The 13,836-nt window shown below is 40.8% G+C and overlaps 1 protein-coding gene across 9 annotated transcripts in view; it reads left to right on the forward strand.

Annotated features, from left to right (window-relative positions):
* DCLK1 (doublecortin like kinase 1) overlaps window positions 1–13,836 on the forward strand; it is a gene marked incomplete at both ends in the record, with an annotated part of 315,351 nt that overhangs the window by 236,699 nt on the left and 64,816 nt on the right. For 4 of the 9 annotated variants that reach the window (XM_079721778.1, XM_079721779.1, XM_079721780.1 and 1 more), the window contains one exon: window positions 3,836–3,930. In XM_079721778.1, coding sequence (XP_079577904.1) covers window positions 3,836–3,930 — 95 coding nt within the window. Of the gene's footprint in view, window positions 1–2,901; window positions 2,921–3,835; window positions 3,931–8,270; window positions 8,328–13,836 lie in introns of those variants that run through there. The other 5 variants (XM_079721782.1, XM_079721783.1, XM_079721784.1 and 2 more) reach the window with 3 other exon arrangements.

A 13,836-nucleotide genomic window follows, 5' to 3' on the forward strand; every position in this document is an offset into this window, starting at 1 on the left:
TGAACAGAACTCCGACCTTCAGAATGCAGTCAGTCGGGTATTTCAATATATGATTGAATGAGCTGATTGACTAAATGAATAAAGGAACTAATGAGTGAAAAAAAAAAAAAAAAAGAATGCAGTCGTTCCCAACCGACAAGCGGATCGTGTTTGGAAAATGTTTGACTGTAGATGACTTTTGGGAACTCGAACTTCATTTCTCCAGAGAGATGGCAACACAAGTAGAAGCTGTGAGCCTAGTGGCTGTCAATAAAGGATGGGTTGGAGTGCCCCAGTGAGAGAGAAACCTACACGTCCTCAGCTCTCCAGACAAGGGCAAGAGTCCTGGACGTTTCCTGAGGTGCCAGGACAGGCCACGCTCATGGGAAAAGGGTGCAGTTCTTTGAGTAAGATGCGAATGAGACTCAGTTCTAGCTCTGCTGCCTTTGAGCTGTTCGTCTTTGGGCAAGTTACCTCTCTGAACCTGTTCCTCATCTCCAACAGGAAAAATGACGCCAACCTACAACGCAAGTTTTCTCCCTCCCTCCTCTCTCTCTCTCTCTCTCTCTCTCTCTCTCTCTCTCTCTCTCTCTCTCTCTCTTTCTTTCTTTCTTTCTTAAGGTACATACAATGCACCTCTAGCCTTAATCCTCTTCAGTCAATCAATTAACCACATCTGATAGTTTTTACCTCTTAAATCTCTCTGGAATGTTTCCATTTCCCTCCACCTCCACTGCACTACCCTAGATGGAGCCACACCATCTCTCTGACCACAGGACCTTTGAAATGTGCCCCTGTCTCTCCTACCTGGACATTCGGCTAAGGGGTGTCCCTGCTGCCATTACTGTTCCCCTCTCAACCATTCTTGACAGGGTAAGAGCTCTTCAGAGCTTTTTAAAATGCAGATCTGATCCCCTGGGTTCCAGCTTAAAATCATCCAGTGGCTTCTCACTGTGCTGTGGATAAAACCCAAACTCCTTAACTTGAGTTTCAAAGCCCCGCGTTATGTGACCCCTGCCACCTCCTCCATCCTCATTCATAAGGTCCTTCCCTCCGACTCCACTTGGCTGCTGTGCTGACTTGTTTAGGTCCCTTCAAAGCGCCATACTTGCTCCCTCCTCCGTGCCCAGCCATGAAACACGTGGTCCTCTTGCCTTGGAACACTTTCCGTCACTGTGCCCTACCCTCCTTCCCCTGGCAAACTCCTACTAATCCTGAGGATCTGGCTTCACTACCTCTTACCCTCTCTGTAGGGTGTAGGCCAGTCTTGACCCCATAGGTTGTTAGGATTCCAACAGCAACATGCAGTACTTCCCCTCTCAGAATACTCTGTTGTGATTACTAGTTGAGTGTGTGATTTCCCTGCAGGTTAGGAGGTGGGTGCAGCAGGGAAAGTGGTGGTGAAGAGTGCAGAGATTTCGGCCTCCGCCCTGTATTCTCTGGTCAAGTTGCTTATCATCTTGGTGCCTCCTCATCTATAAAATAATACTGCTTACCTCGCAGAGTTATCCTGAGAGTTAAAGGAGATAATATGTGTGTGTGTGTGTGTGTGTGTGTGTATATATGCATATATGTGTATATATTGGGTTGGCCAAAAAGTTCATTCGGGTTTTCCTGTAAGATGTTACGGAAAACTCAAATGAACTTTTCGGCCAACCCAGTATATCAATATAAAAGGTTTAAGTGCGTTAACTAGTCCATAGAAAATAAGTCTTCAGTAAACGGAGATGCACGCATAATGAATACTTAGCTTTTTGTTGTTGCTTGGTTTTGTTTTTTTTAAGCTGAGTATTGCTACGGCTGTTTTCCTGGGAGTGCACTTTCTCTTTTTCTTTATGTTCCATTGGCTTGGTAAGATTAGAGTCCCAAAAGTAAAACTGTGAGTACTGTGTTTGCTTTCCCATTTGCTCATTTCTTCCCGATCTGAGTAGCCTGTAGGAGGGATGTAAAGACGTAAAGTGATGTAGAAAGTGGGCAAAGAAAATAGTATGTTCACAAAGCCTGTTTTCCAGTCAACTCCTCGGGGATCCCATGCCTTGTTAGTTGTGGATTCTGCCTCTGCCCACAGTTCTTTAGTCCTTGCCTGTTTCAGAGCCCTTCCTATCAGAGGCACTGGCGGGGCAGTGCAGTGCCAGGAGGCCCAGGCATCAGGCTCATTCAACAAACACAGGACCATAGAATGCAAGCAAATTAAAGCATTCTCAGTGCTTCCTACTTCAATCTGCCCCCAAAAAACCAAAAAACAAAACATAGGTGTGTGCGTGTGTGTGCATGTGTGTGTTTTAGATGGAGTCACCAAATACATGTCAAAGGCAACACACAAATTAGAGCAGCATGAGTTCTGTGACATTTGGTAAAGGTCTTTGGAGAAGATGACAAAACAAGGAGCTTCCCAGTTCCACGGCCCTTAAGATTTGGTGCAAACACTGTGTGTGAAAAATCACCAAACATGTACCTCACCACTGAATTTTGTGAGGGTCGACTTATTACCCCTGTTACCTGGTAGTCTCCAGGCTTTAGAAGAGTTCTTGTCATTTTGATTTTTTAGATGAATCACTGGGTTTGTTGCCCCCAGAGGCACTTCGTTATGATTCAGTGTAAAGCCCTGAAAGGACTCGGCTTCCGGGAGTTAGGGGTGGGATGAGGGCTGCAGTGGTTCCGCGTTGGCATGAGGCTGAATTGACACCTTTGATGTAGCCTAAGACAGAACCCGCACCTCCCACTGCTGCTCGGAAGACGTCAGCCTTACGCAGAAAAGGCATCTGCTGAGGAATCCTGCTTCTCATTCAGCCTGCTCTGGGAGCAGCCTTAGCCATCGTTAACTGATCCAACCGCTTCCCTCCTCCCCTGCGGTGCTGGGCTTAGTGCTAAGAAGGGATTTCGCCTCTTGCTCTTGTCAGGTTAGGCACTGAGACTGTGTCCATGTTAGAACTCATAGAAGGTAAGTTAAATGCATGATCCCTCTCCCTCACGGAAAGATGTTTATTTTGCGCCCTGGAGGACATGTGTGTCTCATTGCTAATGCTACTTCCGTTGCTGTGGATGTAAAACATGTAAAAATGTTGACATTTTTACAGGCAAAATAGTGGCGATCTGATACAGCTTTACAGAGTCATGTCTTTAAGTGTTTTATCAGTTTTTAGAGGTGTTGTTACTCAGAGCAAAGATTGGCTTACGTGAGTTCTGGGGCTTTGATTCCTTTTAGGGATAATGTTTAAAAGTCTTGAGAGTCAGGTTGGTTCTCGTGATGTAAACCTGTTAAAAAGCAGCTTTTATTCTCGACAGCAGTACAGACTCACGGTGAGTTCCTGAGTGTCTGTGCCAGTTACTTTGTCTTGCTGGAGGCAGGTCCTTCTGAGTTAGGCTGGGGGATGCACAGGGCGCAAGTGGATGTGGGAACTTCTAGAAGTGAGTTCTTAACTCTAAAAAGATAGTGATCTGTTTTCACAAGACACTGGGACTATCACTTGTGAGCTGTGCTCATATTTACTCTCACTGGCTTGTACTGGGAAGCTAAACTAAAGAAGGAAGCATAAAGTCCATTGAAAATGTCTCAGAACCGCACGCCTAAAACCTCCGTGGGCACAGCTAAGAGCATCATTCATAAACTCATCAGGAAAGTTGTGCAGAGTACGTTATTATTCTTTTTACTGCTATATTCAACACTGGATTAACAAAGCAGTGAATTTCTGAAGAAGGTTTCTCCCAGAAGCTGTTTTTCAGGACTGTAGATAAAAGGGTATCTGGAATTTTAGCAAACGTCCCTCTTTAATTGTTTGTTGCTCTGAGAAGATGGTTTGTTGTGAGAATTCTTTAATAAGCCGCTTTTTCCCTCTGTGATTCTCTGTGTTTCTAGTTAATGGAACCCCTGGGAGTCAGCTCTCCACTCCGCGCTCGGGCAAGTCTCCAAGCCCATCACCCACCAGCCCTGGAAGCCTGCGGAAGCAGAGGGTAAGGAAATGAGCAAGCTCCTTGTTTAAGACCTGTCCACGTCTCGGTGCCGATGGCACAGGTGCCAGCAAATAGCCCTCTCATGAGGGCGCTGCTTGTCTCTAAGGAAGAACCAGGCGAGGGCAGGAGGTGACCGACCTTGGGTCACTTATTATGGCTGTGGTTTCTCTTAGCTAGGACTCGGGGCTTTAAATTTCCCTGTAAACTTGTCCTGATCTTAATTCCAGGAAGAATAGACAGTTGCTGCTTCACTTTGAAATACCTTACTCTTTTTGTCTCGAGTGCACAAAGACGTTAATGGCACTGGACTTGTAAGCTTCCTTAGCTGAAATGAGTTTCATTAGAGACATCATCACTGGTCACCAGACTTCCTTAAGAAGGAAAAGGAAAAGTGCCTGGATTGGAGGTGGGCGGGCCCTGGTGGGAGTTGCTTTAGGGCAAAGGATGGTGGTCCAGAGCCCCTGAGGGTTTGTGCTGCAGAGCTGGTTGCATGTGGCCTGTGTTTTTGTGAATGAAACCCACACCGAGCACCTTCTCTTTCATCATGACCTGCATTTATCTTTGAGCTTCTTGTGTAATAACGGAGAAGTTGATTGAGCTTGGAGACCAAAGTCAAAAAAGTTACTGGAAACAGTGTTCGTTTCTCTGTGCTAAGGAAGAGGGTGGGATTAGCTTTTCTTTCAGGATGGAAGAACTACTGTTCGGAACGCCTCACAACCTCTGCGGTTTGTCTTTTCCAGTAAGACCAAGGCAAGAATCAAAGGAGTGGGACGGGGAGGAGGGGCATGGCGCAGTGGAGGCAACAGGAGGCCTTTCATTGCCCTGATTTCACAGGCAAGGTGCGGAGGGAGGTTTCAGGATGCTGCTCCCTGGACATTTTAAGCAGCTAGGGCTCTTTGGCAGCTTTTGAGCTCAAAGATTGGATTCATGAATTTCATTTCTTGTACTATGTGCTTTAAAATGAGACTTTAGGGCTTCCCTGGTGAAGCAGTGGTTGAGTGTCCGCCTGCCGATGCAGGGGACACGGGTTCATGCCCCGGTCCGGGAAGATCCCACATGCCGCGGAGCGGCTGGGCCCGTGAGCCATGGCCGCTGAGCCTGTGCGTCCGGAGCCTGTGCTCCGCAACGGGAGAGGCCACAACGGTGAGAGGCCCGCGTACCACAAAAAAAAAAAGAGAGAGACTTTATGTTCCATACATTTAAACTGCCTCCAAGAGGGAAGCTCCTCTTTGCAAGCCTCCTGCCGAGGTTGTGTCCACACACCCTCTGGGGGGGGAGGTGACTGAGTCAGCCCCCAGTCCCCTTTGCAGCCTGGCCCCCACTTAGCAGCTCGTACTGTCCTGCTCGCTCCACTGAACCCCCTGGCATCAGGTCCAGCTGGTTTTGATCATTGGATGAGGCCTGGAGCTGGGCACCAGCTCCTCCACTAAATGGCTGTGTTATCTTTGATAAGTCTGTTATCCTCTCCCGGCTTCAGTCGAAACAGAACAAAATAAAAGACTCTTTCCAGATAGAAAACCCAATAATGCGACTCCAGTTCCAGCTGAGTGTTTTCACTATGGTTTCTTCATGGCCGCAGTCTAATCTGTCATTTTAAAGTACAGGGATCATTAGTGAACTACTAGAAGAATGGGCCAAGTTCATTTAATCTCCTACATGTCTATGGTTGAGTGGAGGAAGGGCTAGTGGAGTGAGTGATGCTTTTCTTATAAATGTTACCCAGTGAGGCCCCCATCTATAGAGGCAGCCATTAGAAATAGGGCAGACTGGGGACTTCCCTGGTGGTGCAGTGGTTAAGACTTTGCTTTCCAGTGCAGGGGGTATGGGTTCGATCCCTGGTTGGGGAATGAAGGTCCCACATGCCTCGTGGCCAAAAAACCAAAACATAAAAGAGGCCATATTGTAACAAATTCAATAAAGACTTAAAAAAAAAAAAAGAAAAAGAGATAGGACAGATAGGGCCCTCTTACATAGAATAGTCTCTCTTTTGAGGTGTATACTTTGGAGACGACACCTGGCATAGAAATCCGTCTTCATCCTTTGGGCTAATTAAATTAGATTCAGGATTTAGCTCATACTTCGTTGTTGAGATTAGATTAGATTGAGTGAGACTCCCTGCTACAGGTCTGAGCTTCCCTCCTGCTGGCTTATGGTGGAGACGTCCATCTTGGGGATGTAAAGCGCTTGGCTCAGCTGCCCCTTTTTTTTTTTTTTTTTTTTGTGGTACGTGGGCCTCTCACTGTTGTGGCCTCTCCCGTTGCGGAGCACAGGCTCCGGATGCACAGGCTCAGCGGCCATGGCTCACGGGCCCAGCCGCTCCACGGCATGTGGGATCTTCCCGGACCGGGGCACGAACCCGTGTCCCCTGCATCGGAAAGCGGACTCTCAACCACTGCGCCACCAGGGAAGCCCCTCAGCTGTCCCTTTGTTGGCAAAATGAGGGTAGAATTTGCTTCTGCTGCCCTCTGCATTCCCTACTTCACTATGACTTTGTCCAACTGAGGCAGAACATTTCCATCCGGCTCCTAGCAGCTGTGTGGCCAATGGCTTATGTAATTAACACTGCTAGCGCTTGGGAAATGATCATAAGGGTTGGTTCTCTTGTAGGTTCTTCATTTTGTCATTTAAACTACCAGTGCACGCTCCGTACTTGACAGGGAGAAACAATCTCGTTTGTTTTAAGGAGACAAAAGGTTTATCATCATCTGAAAACATTTATTAAACACATGTTGTGAGCAGAGCAGCGGATAGGTTAGAGGTGGTTCCGTTTCCAGGCTTTTGAATTGAGGCCGTAAATGAACATCCTCCATCCATGTACCATGTCAATGAGTAGAAACATTCCCAGCTGCTTTAGTGAGAGGAGCTTTCATCTTGGTGTGGAGGCGACTGCATCAAATAATCCCTCCCAGTTAAACTGAGCCTAGAATATCCCTAAAAACTGATCCTGTTTCAAATTTGGTTAATATTCTTCTCAAATGGCTATACTCCTATGCAGGAAATACTGAAATAAGTGAAAGATGGCAAGTGCTAAAAGAAGACACTTCAAAAAATAAATTAACTCTTTTTATTGCAAATTGGGAAACAGTAGCTACTTCTCTTTTTCTTTCTGTGTTGCCTAGCAACATGGCCAGGAAAATGAGTGGGCTGCCTCTCCCTGCAACACACACTCACACTTCCTACCTCATTTTGAAACACAAGAATATAAGCTGCTTTTTTTTTTTAAGGAATATTGAGACATTTGACCGCTTCTTCACAAACAAGAAAATCTATATTTTTATTTATGTTAATTATGGTTTAATCAGCTTTTTTCCTTCCCTTAATATTATATCTTTGTTACCTCTTTTGGTATTTTAGAATAGTCCTATACAATAGGAGTCTGCATGCCAGATATTTTTCTTCTTGAAAGCGCTGATGGCAGTGTACCAAGCAACTGCCCTATTTTTCCAAAACACTGTTATTTAAATTGCTGTCTAGAAGCGTTTGGTCACAGATGCAGATCCGGGAGGATCTTTTCCATCCATGAACTTTCTGGGGTCCCATTTCTTAATACATCAGGAAGAAAAGTGTTGTATTGTGTAGGTGGAATGAAGCTCCCCCTGATACTCCCACATGGCTGACTTTTGTAGATTATCTGATCAGTCAAATGATGTGAAGAGTGGGTGGTTCAAAATAGAAAAGAAGCCAGGATTCCAGACACTCTCTGCAGATCTGAGCTCGTTGCCTGGTGACCGACAGAGGGATCTCATAGCAGAAAAGGGCGGAGGGAAGAAGAGGGAAGGTGATGGGTGAGCGGTTGGGGAACCGGGATAAATACTGGGAAGGGAGCAGGGAGGTCAAGTTCGCATTCTTTCTGTCTTCCAAACATAGCATTTGGAAAAGGCAATGTTTATTGGGTGTATGCGGGGTGCAAATGCAACCCTTGAGTTGCTGCTCTGGGACCAGAATTTCCTGAATGCCAGCTGGGGCTCCTAATAAATTATTGCCTGAGGTACGCACGTTCCTCTTCTACCCAGAATGGGAAGGAAGCGTTCAAGGAAGAATTGCCTAGATACACAGTAGCAGAGTTGGTGTTGACAGACCTCAAGGGCTGTAGAACCCAACTGGACACAAAGGAAGGCAAAAGCTCATGAGCGGATCAAGCCAATAAGGCAGAATAAGCACCCTTTTCATCTATTTAGATGGTTTCATGATCTTTCCTCTTATTCACAACTGACGACTCTAACGGGTTTAATGACGTCAGAAACCGAGGATGCCCATTCAGTGTTGTTCCACTCCTAAGAGAGCCACAGGGCGCCTAAGCAAGCCAAGTAAACAAATCTATACCGCCCTTCATCTTACAGGACCTGTATCGCCCCCTCTCTTCGGATGATTTGGATTCAGTAGGAGACTCAGTGTAAAAGAGACAATGGAGCAGTGTATATGGTTTGTGGTTGGGTGAAGGTTTCACGTTTCCTAAGCAAAAGTCTAACAGCAAAATACACAAAAGAGTTTTGCATACCTTGAAATTATGAAGCCTAAATCATATAGAAGGAGATATCCAGGCATTTTATATTAATCCTTGAAAGAGATATTTTTTTATATCTCCTACGTTGATTTGACTGAGGGAGCTTGAACACAAACTGGCTCAATTGGTGAGGTTTTTTGTGCCAGGCCTGGCTCTAGGTGAATTTCATTTATGGGCCTGATCTTAGTTTCAGAACATGCTAATGGTGTAGCAAGACAGTCATAATTTCTGTAGATGAGGTTTTCATTTTGATCATAAGTAAACATGTAGATACAAATTTTCTGTACAGTTCTGTACAGATTTTCTGGCTAAGCAGATTAAAATGCCACTAGCAGACATTTTTTCTTAAAGTTATATTCTTCTTAAACTTTACATTGCTGATTTTAAAGTACTTTTATTGCAAAATAATCAAAATATTCAAGTAGGGTTCTTCTTCCTAGACAATATTCAGAGCTACTTGTCATTTTGTGGGTTAGTATAGGTGAGGAAAAACACCCATGTCAAAGACATATCTCATGAAGACTCTCTTGTTAAGCATAGGAACTTTCCTTATTTTTGTTGTAAAAAGTAAATTTTACTCTTTAAACTTATCTTTCATTGAAAACAGCATAAGTATAGCTTAAACATGAAGAATTTGTTCAATGGCATTGCTATAAATTGTATAATTCTTCCCTACAACCATATATATAATTTTTCAAATATGTAAATGCTGAAGCTAGGAAGCTTTTTTTTTTAAAACATACAGACCTAAAAAATTGTGTCTGGACTTATTCCAAAAAACCAATTTGAAAAGCAAAATCCTTTTAAATGGTGCTGCATAAATCAGGTCCCAAATATCCAAATCTCTACTCTGATAAATCCTGGATCTTACTGGTATTTTGGAAATTTTCATATGCAAAACTCCTTTGTGTTAAACTAAGTAAATCTATGATTATAACCTATTGTTAAACATTAACCTACTAATTCTGCTTTCCTAGTCCTCTGTTTAAAAATTATAGTCAGCTTTGCTTAAACATAAAACAATTATTTTTAATCTGAATGTTAAGAACTAATTTAATGTGTATGGTCTGTTGTATTTAAGCCATACCCTAGTGATCATTTAGTTTTACTAGTTCAAACACTAACAATTTAAGACTTGTGTAGCATGGTTTTGATATTTTACAGGCTTGACATATCTCAGTAGGTGATAAATTAAAAATGTATGATGCCACTTGGAGGCTTTTACTTGGGTTTTTTTTTCAAATTTTACTTGAAGATTGAATTTAAAAACAAAATGTTTGGTTCAAAATGGAGAGAATTTCAGTTGTCATATACTGTTTTAAATGTTATCCATTTATCTCCTTGATAAATTGCTCAACTATCAAATTTTACCATCTGGTTTATAGTTACATATGTTACTATCTCACTTTCCAAGTGAATAAAATATTCCAACCATAAGAAGGAGAAGAAGAAAAAAAACAGTACAGGCAACCTAACAGCATTTGAAAACTTAGCCTTATAAAAATTAGTGCCTCATTATCCTGTCTGTTGCAGAGAAAGACACTTCTCTGGCAGGTTATTTGAGAACTGCAAACTGAACCATTCCATCTTGAACGAACAGTTCATAATACCTGTTCCAGACTTCAGATTTTAAAACTGTTTCCAATAGAAATGAACAGAGACTCCTGCTGAGATCAAAAGGCTGCTTTGTTTTAGCTGAAACAGTAAACATCTGTGAGGTTGCCTATGCTGGTGTCTGTTCTAGTTATGTCTTTGTAAGATGCATTACTTAATACAGTTGAGTCCATAAAAGATTAGTATGTATTTGACTGAACTGTCAAAAATGCAAAGAAAGCAGTGGAACAGTTAACCTAAATCTGGTGGGGTCAGATGGTCCAGAACAAAAAATAAATTCCAATAATTTTAACTTCCCTGAACTGTCAATCTTATGGACAACTACTGCTTAGAAAAGTCCAATAAACGCTATTTGTTCTGGATAAGTGGCAGATATTGCCAACTGATATGAAGCCCAGGGCTTTGTTTAGACATGGCAAAAAGAAACTGGACTTGTACTAATTGCCGATAGATATCATGGCCAACTTTCCATTCAAGCAGTTCCGAGGGAAATGCTATTCCACAGCATTTAATCTTTTGAACATATGACTTTTATTAAACGACTGTTCAGGGGCAATATATATCATTTACTTTTGAAACTAAAATCCCTCAGAGATTGAAACAGCACACCATTTATAGACTTTGAGATCTCTTCCTGTGCAGAGCATAATTCCATTATACTAAAGCAGAAATTTAAAAAAAAAACCCTTAGCAACAAACCAGAAGTTTTCAGTTTATTGGTGGAGCCAAATTGATGATTTATAGGCACTTAAGATTTACTTACTTATAGAATTCTTTTTTAAAAAAATTAGACACTGAATTTTTAAATTGTTCTACTGGGCAGAAGAGACCTCCAGCAAAAGCAATGCATTTTTGTCCTTATGGTAGACCTTAAATGTTCTGTGAAGACATTGCACTCTAGGAAAAATTTGATCTTTGGCACTTACATTTTCACCTTTAGACGTCATAGAGAACGATACAATAAACGTATCCCTGCTTTCCGCATTTTAGAAATGCAAAACCTAATTATAAATCAAGTGTAAACTTCAGTGTGAACTCAAAAGACTGGCTCTGAAAGCCACATGGTTTGTTTCTTCTTTGTCTTGCTTAATTATGTCGGGTGGGGCAGGAGTTCCCAGTGTTTTCATACTGTCATAGACTTGTGAGATGTGGCAGGTCCACACCCATCTATACACATCCCTGTGTTCTTATATTGGCTCATGTAAATATTGAAAATATCAAATACTATCTTCTAAAAACATTTGAACCAGAATTCATGTGCCACATGTGTTCCCTGTGTTAACCAGCAGGGGTATTTTGGTTGCATCCACTGCAGATCTGTACATGATTTTTTTTTTCATTTAAAATAATGAAATCTAAAAGCCACATTTCTTAATACAAATGAATGAATATATAGAATAATATCCTTAAAAAATAATTCCATATATTTTAGCTATTGGACCACTAAATTTTTCAAATGTGGCCGTATATCTACCCTGGTGTGTAGGTGTTTACATAAATTTGCAGGGCTCAGTGTGTATATGGGTGTGCTTATGTAAGTATTTGTGTATGTTTATAGACCATAAATAGTAGAGTATGGTATTTGTGACACAGCCTTATAAGTTACTGGCTTTTGTGGAATTGTATGTAAAACCTTTCATGTCATAAATCATCACCAATGACATATTAATTGAGGCATATTTAACTTCAAAAGTAGCTTGCTAAACTAGTATGGCAAAATGGTTCCAAATAATAGGCAGATGTACTGATTTATTTGAAACAATTTGGAATCCAGTTAAACAAAAATTTCAAATTCAGATAAATCCAATATTGTGTTAACTATTAAATATAAGCATACATTAATGCTTATATTGTTATGTCCTGATATTCTATTATTAAAATGATTATATACTATCACTGATGTTTCTCTAATGTGTATGACATGTGGTGATTGTCAGTCAGTATTCACTAAAAAAAGGAAGTATTGATTTATAGGGTTGTGAGTAGGTGAGTAATTATATTGAAACATAAATCGAAGAGAATCCAAACTGTGTTTGATTTGAAGTAAGTTGAATTGCAAAGCCAGATAACCTGTAAGGCAGTTTTGTATGTTCTTTCAAAACACGATTCTAAAGTATTGACGTATTTTCAGTAGTAACCCTACTATACTTCCTGTATGTGTGTATAGCAAATATACACACTCCTGAAAATGTTAATTGGATGAATATATTGGGAATGAACTTTTTGGGCAACCCAATGCTATATATACATATATTTCCTATTTATGCGTATTTGCATTAGCCTGGCTAGCATCTCTAACTGTGCATGTCAGTGACAACGATATCCCACAGAATTATAGTGTGAAAATTAGAGATATATTGAATTCGAAATACCAATTGCCTGATGCAGTTTGTTATACTGTCAGCTGAAAAATATTTGTAACTTTGTGCCTGTAATGCATGTGGAAAAGATAGGAAATCTGAGGCCCTAGCTGTAATTTTTCAGGGTGCATGATATATAGTGTCTTTAAAATGTGGTTCATTTTAGTAAAGATGATGGATAAATTCCAAGATAGTATAAATGATGCATGCAATACATGGGTGTTTGTATTATATATGGCCACAAAATGGTTTTGAAGCCAGGGTAGTAGGTATCTGAAAGGTCATAGGCAAAGAACTATGAAAGTTAATTTTCTTGTGATGTGTTTCTTTGAGTTTATATTCATCAACAAGCAAGGAATTGAGTTTATTTGTTCTAAGGACATTTTACTTTGAAATACACTATGAATGTTGTAAATTTGGATAAAATTTTTGTAGAGAGGTTGACATATTTCCTGCTTACAGTTTGAGTTGCTCGGATGTGTATTCTCTTAAAAAAAGCATTTGCTGTTAAAATGTTTTAAACAGCAACATGTTTTAAAAGTCCATTAGTTGAGGCCATCAGCAGAGTTTTACAGAGCGAAATGATGAAATGTTTCATTGACCTACCCAATTTTGAAAGTTCCATCACTTTGTACTGTGGCTTCACTGTAAAATGTTGTACCTTGCGTTTCACACTGGACCATGTTATTCCCCTCAAAGTTAATGTTGTGACACTTACCACCTTAAAAATAACTATAATAAACAGGAAAAACCACCTACGTTGTTCAGTGAGTTTCTTTCAGAAAACTTGATAAGTAGACATTGAAATTGAAATGACTGTGTGGGGTAAGGGTTACATTCAGAATCATATTTATGGCGTTTTATGATGTAATTAGCATCAGCAGATGATACCTGAGATACTGCAGAGTGACATCGCATGACATCCAAAGTATAAAATACTGACAATAACAATGAAATAAGACTATTTGTGGAAGAATTCTGTTTTAGTTGGTTATATTAAAATCATTAATACACTTTCCTCTCAGGGTTGCATTAATGGTGAATATGTCAAACAAATTGGCAACTGGTTGAAAAAAAGAAATTTTAACCGTAGTAACTTCCTCCTGGGCATGAAGGCATTTTCCCCAAGGTCATCTAATTTGCAGGGGGGAAAAAATGTGCATGTGTATATAGGTGCATGTGTGTGTATGAAAGGTATTTTAAAAGCGCTAAATAAATAAATATATCATAAAATAACTATAATAACAAACTTGATTACCCAGCTTTAATATAGAACAAAAATCCATAATCTGTTTCATTCTTAATATGGTATATAAGGGAGAATAGAAAGTTTACTGGCCTAGTTAGAAAAAAATTTTTTACGTTAACATTATTATAGAAGTCTAAAATTCTGGTTTTAAATCTAACATTTTTACTAGGTTCATTTTA

The sequence above is a fragment of the Hyperoodon ampullatus genome (assembly GCF_949752795.1).
Source record: "Hyperoodon ampullatus genome assembly, chromosome: 16".
Classification (NCBI taxonomy): Eukaryota; Metazoa; Chordata; class Mammalia; order Artiodactyla; family Ziphiidae; genus Hyperoodon; species Hyperoodon ampullatus.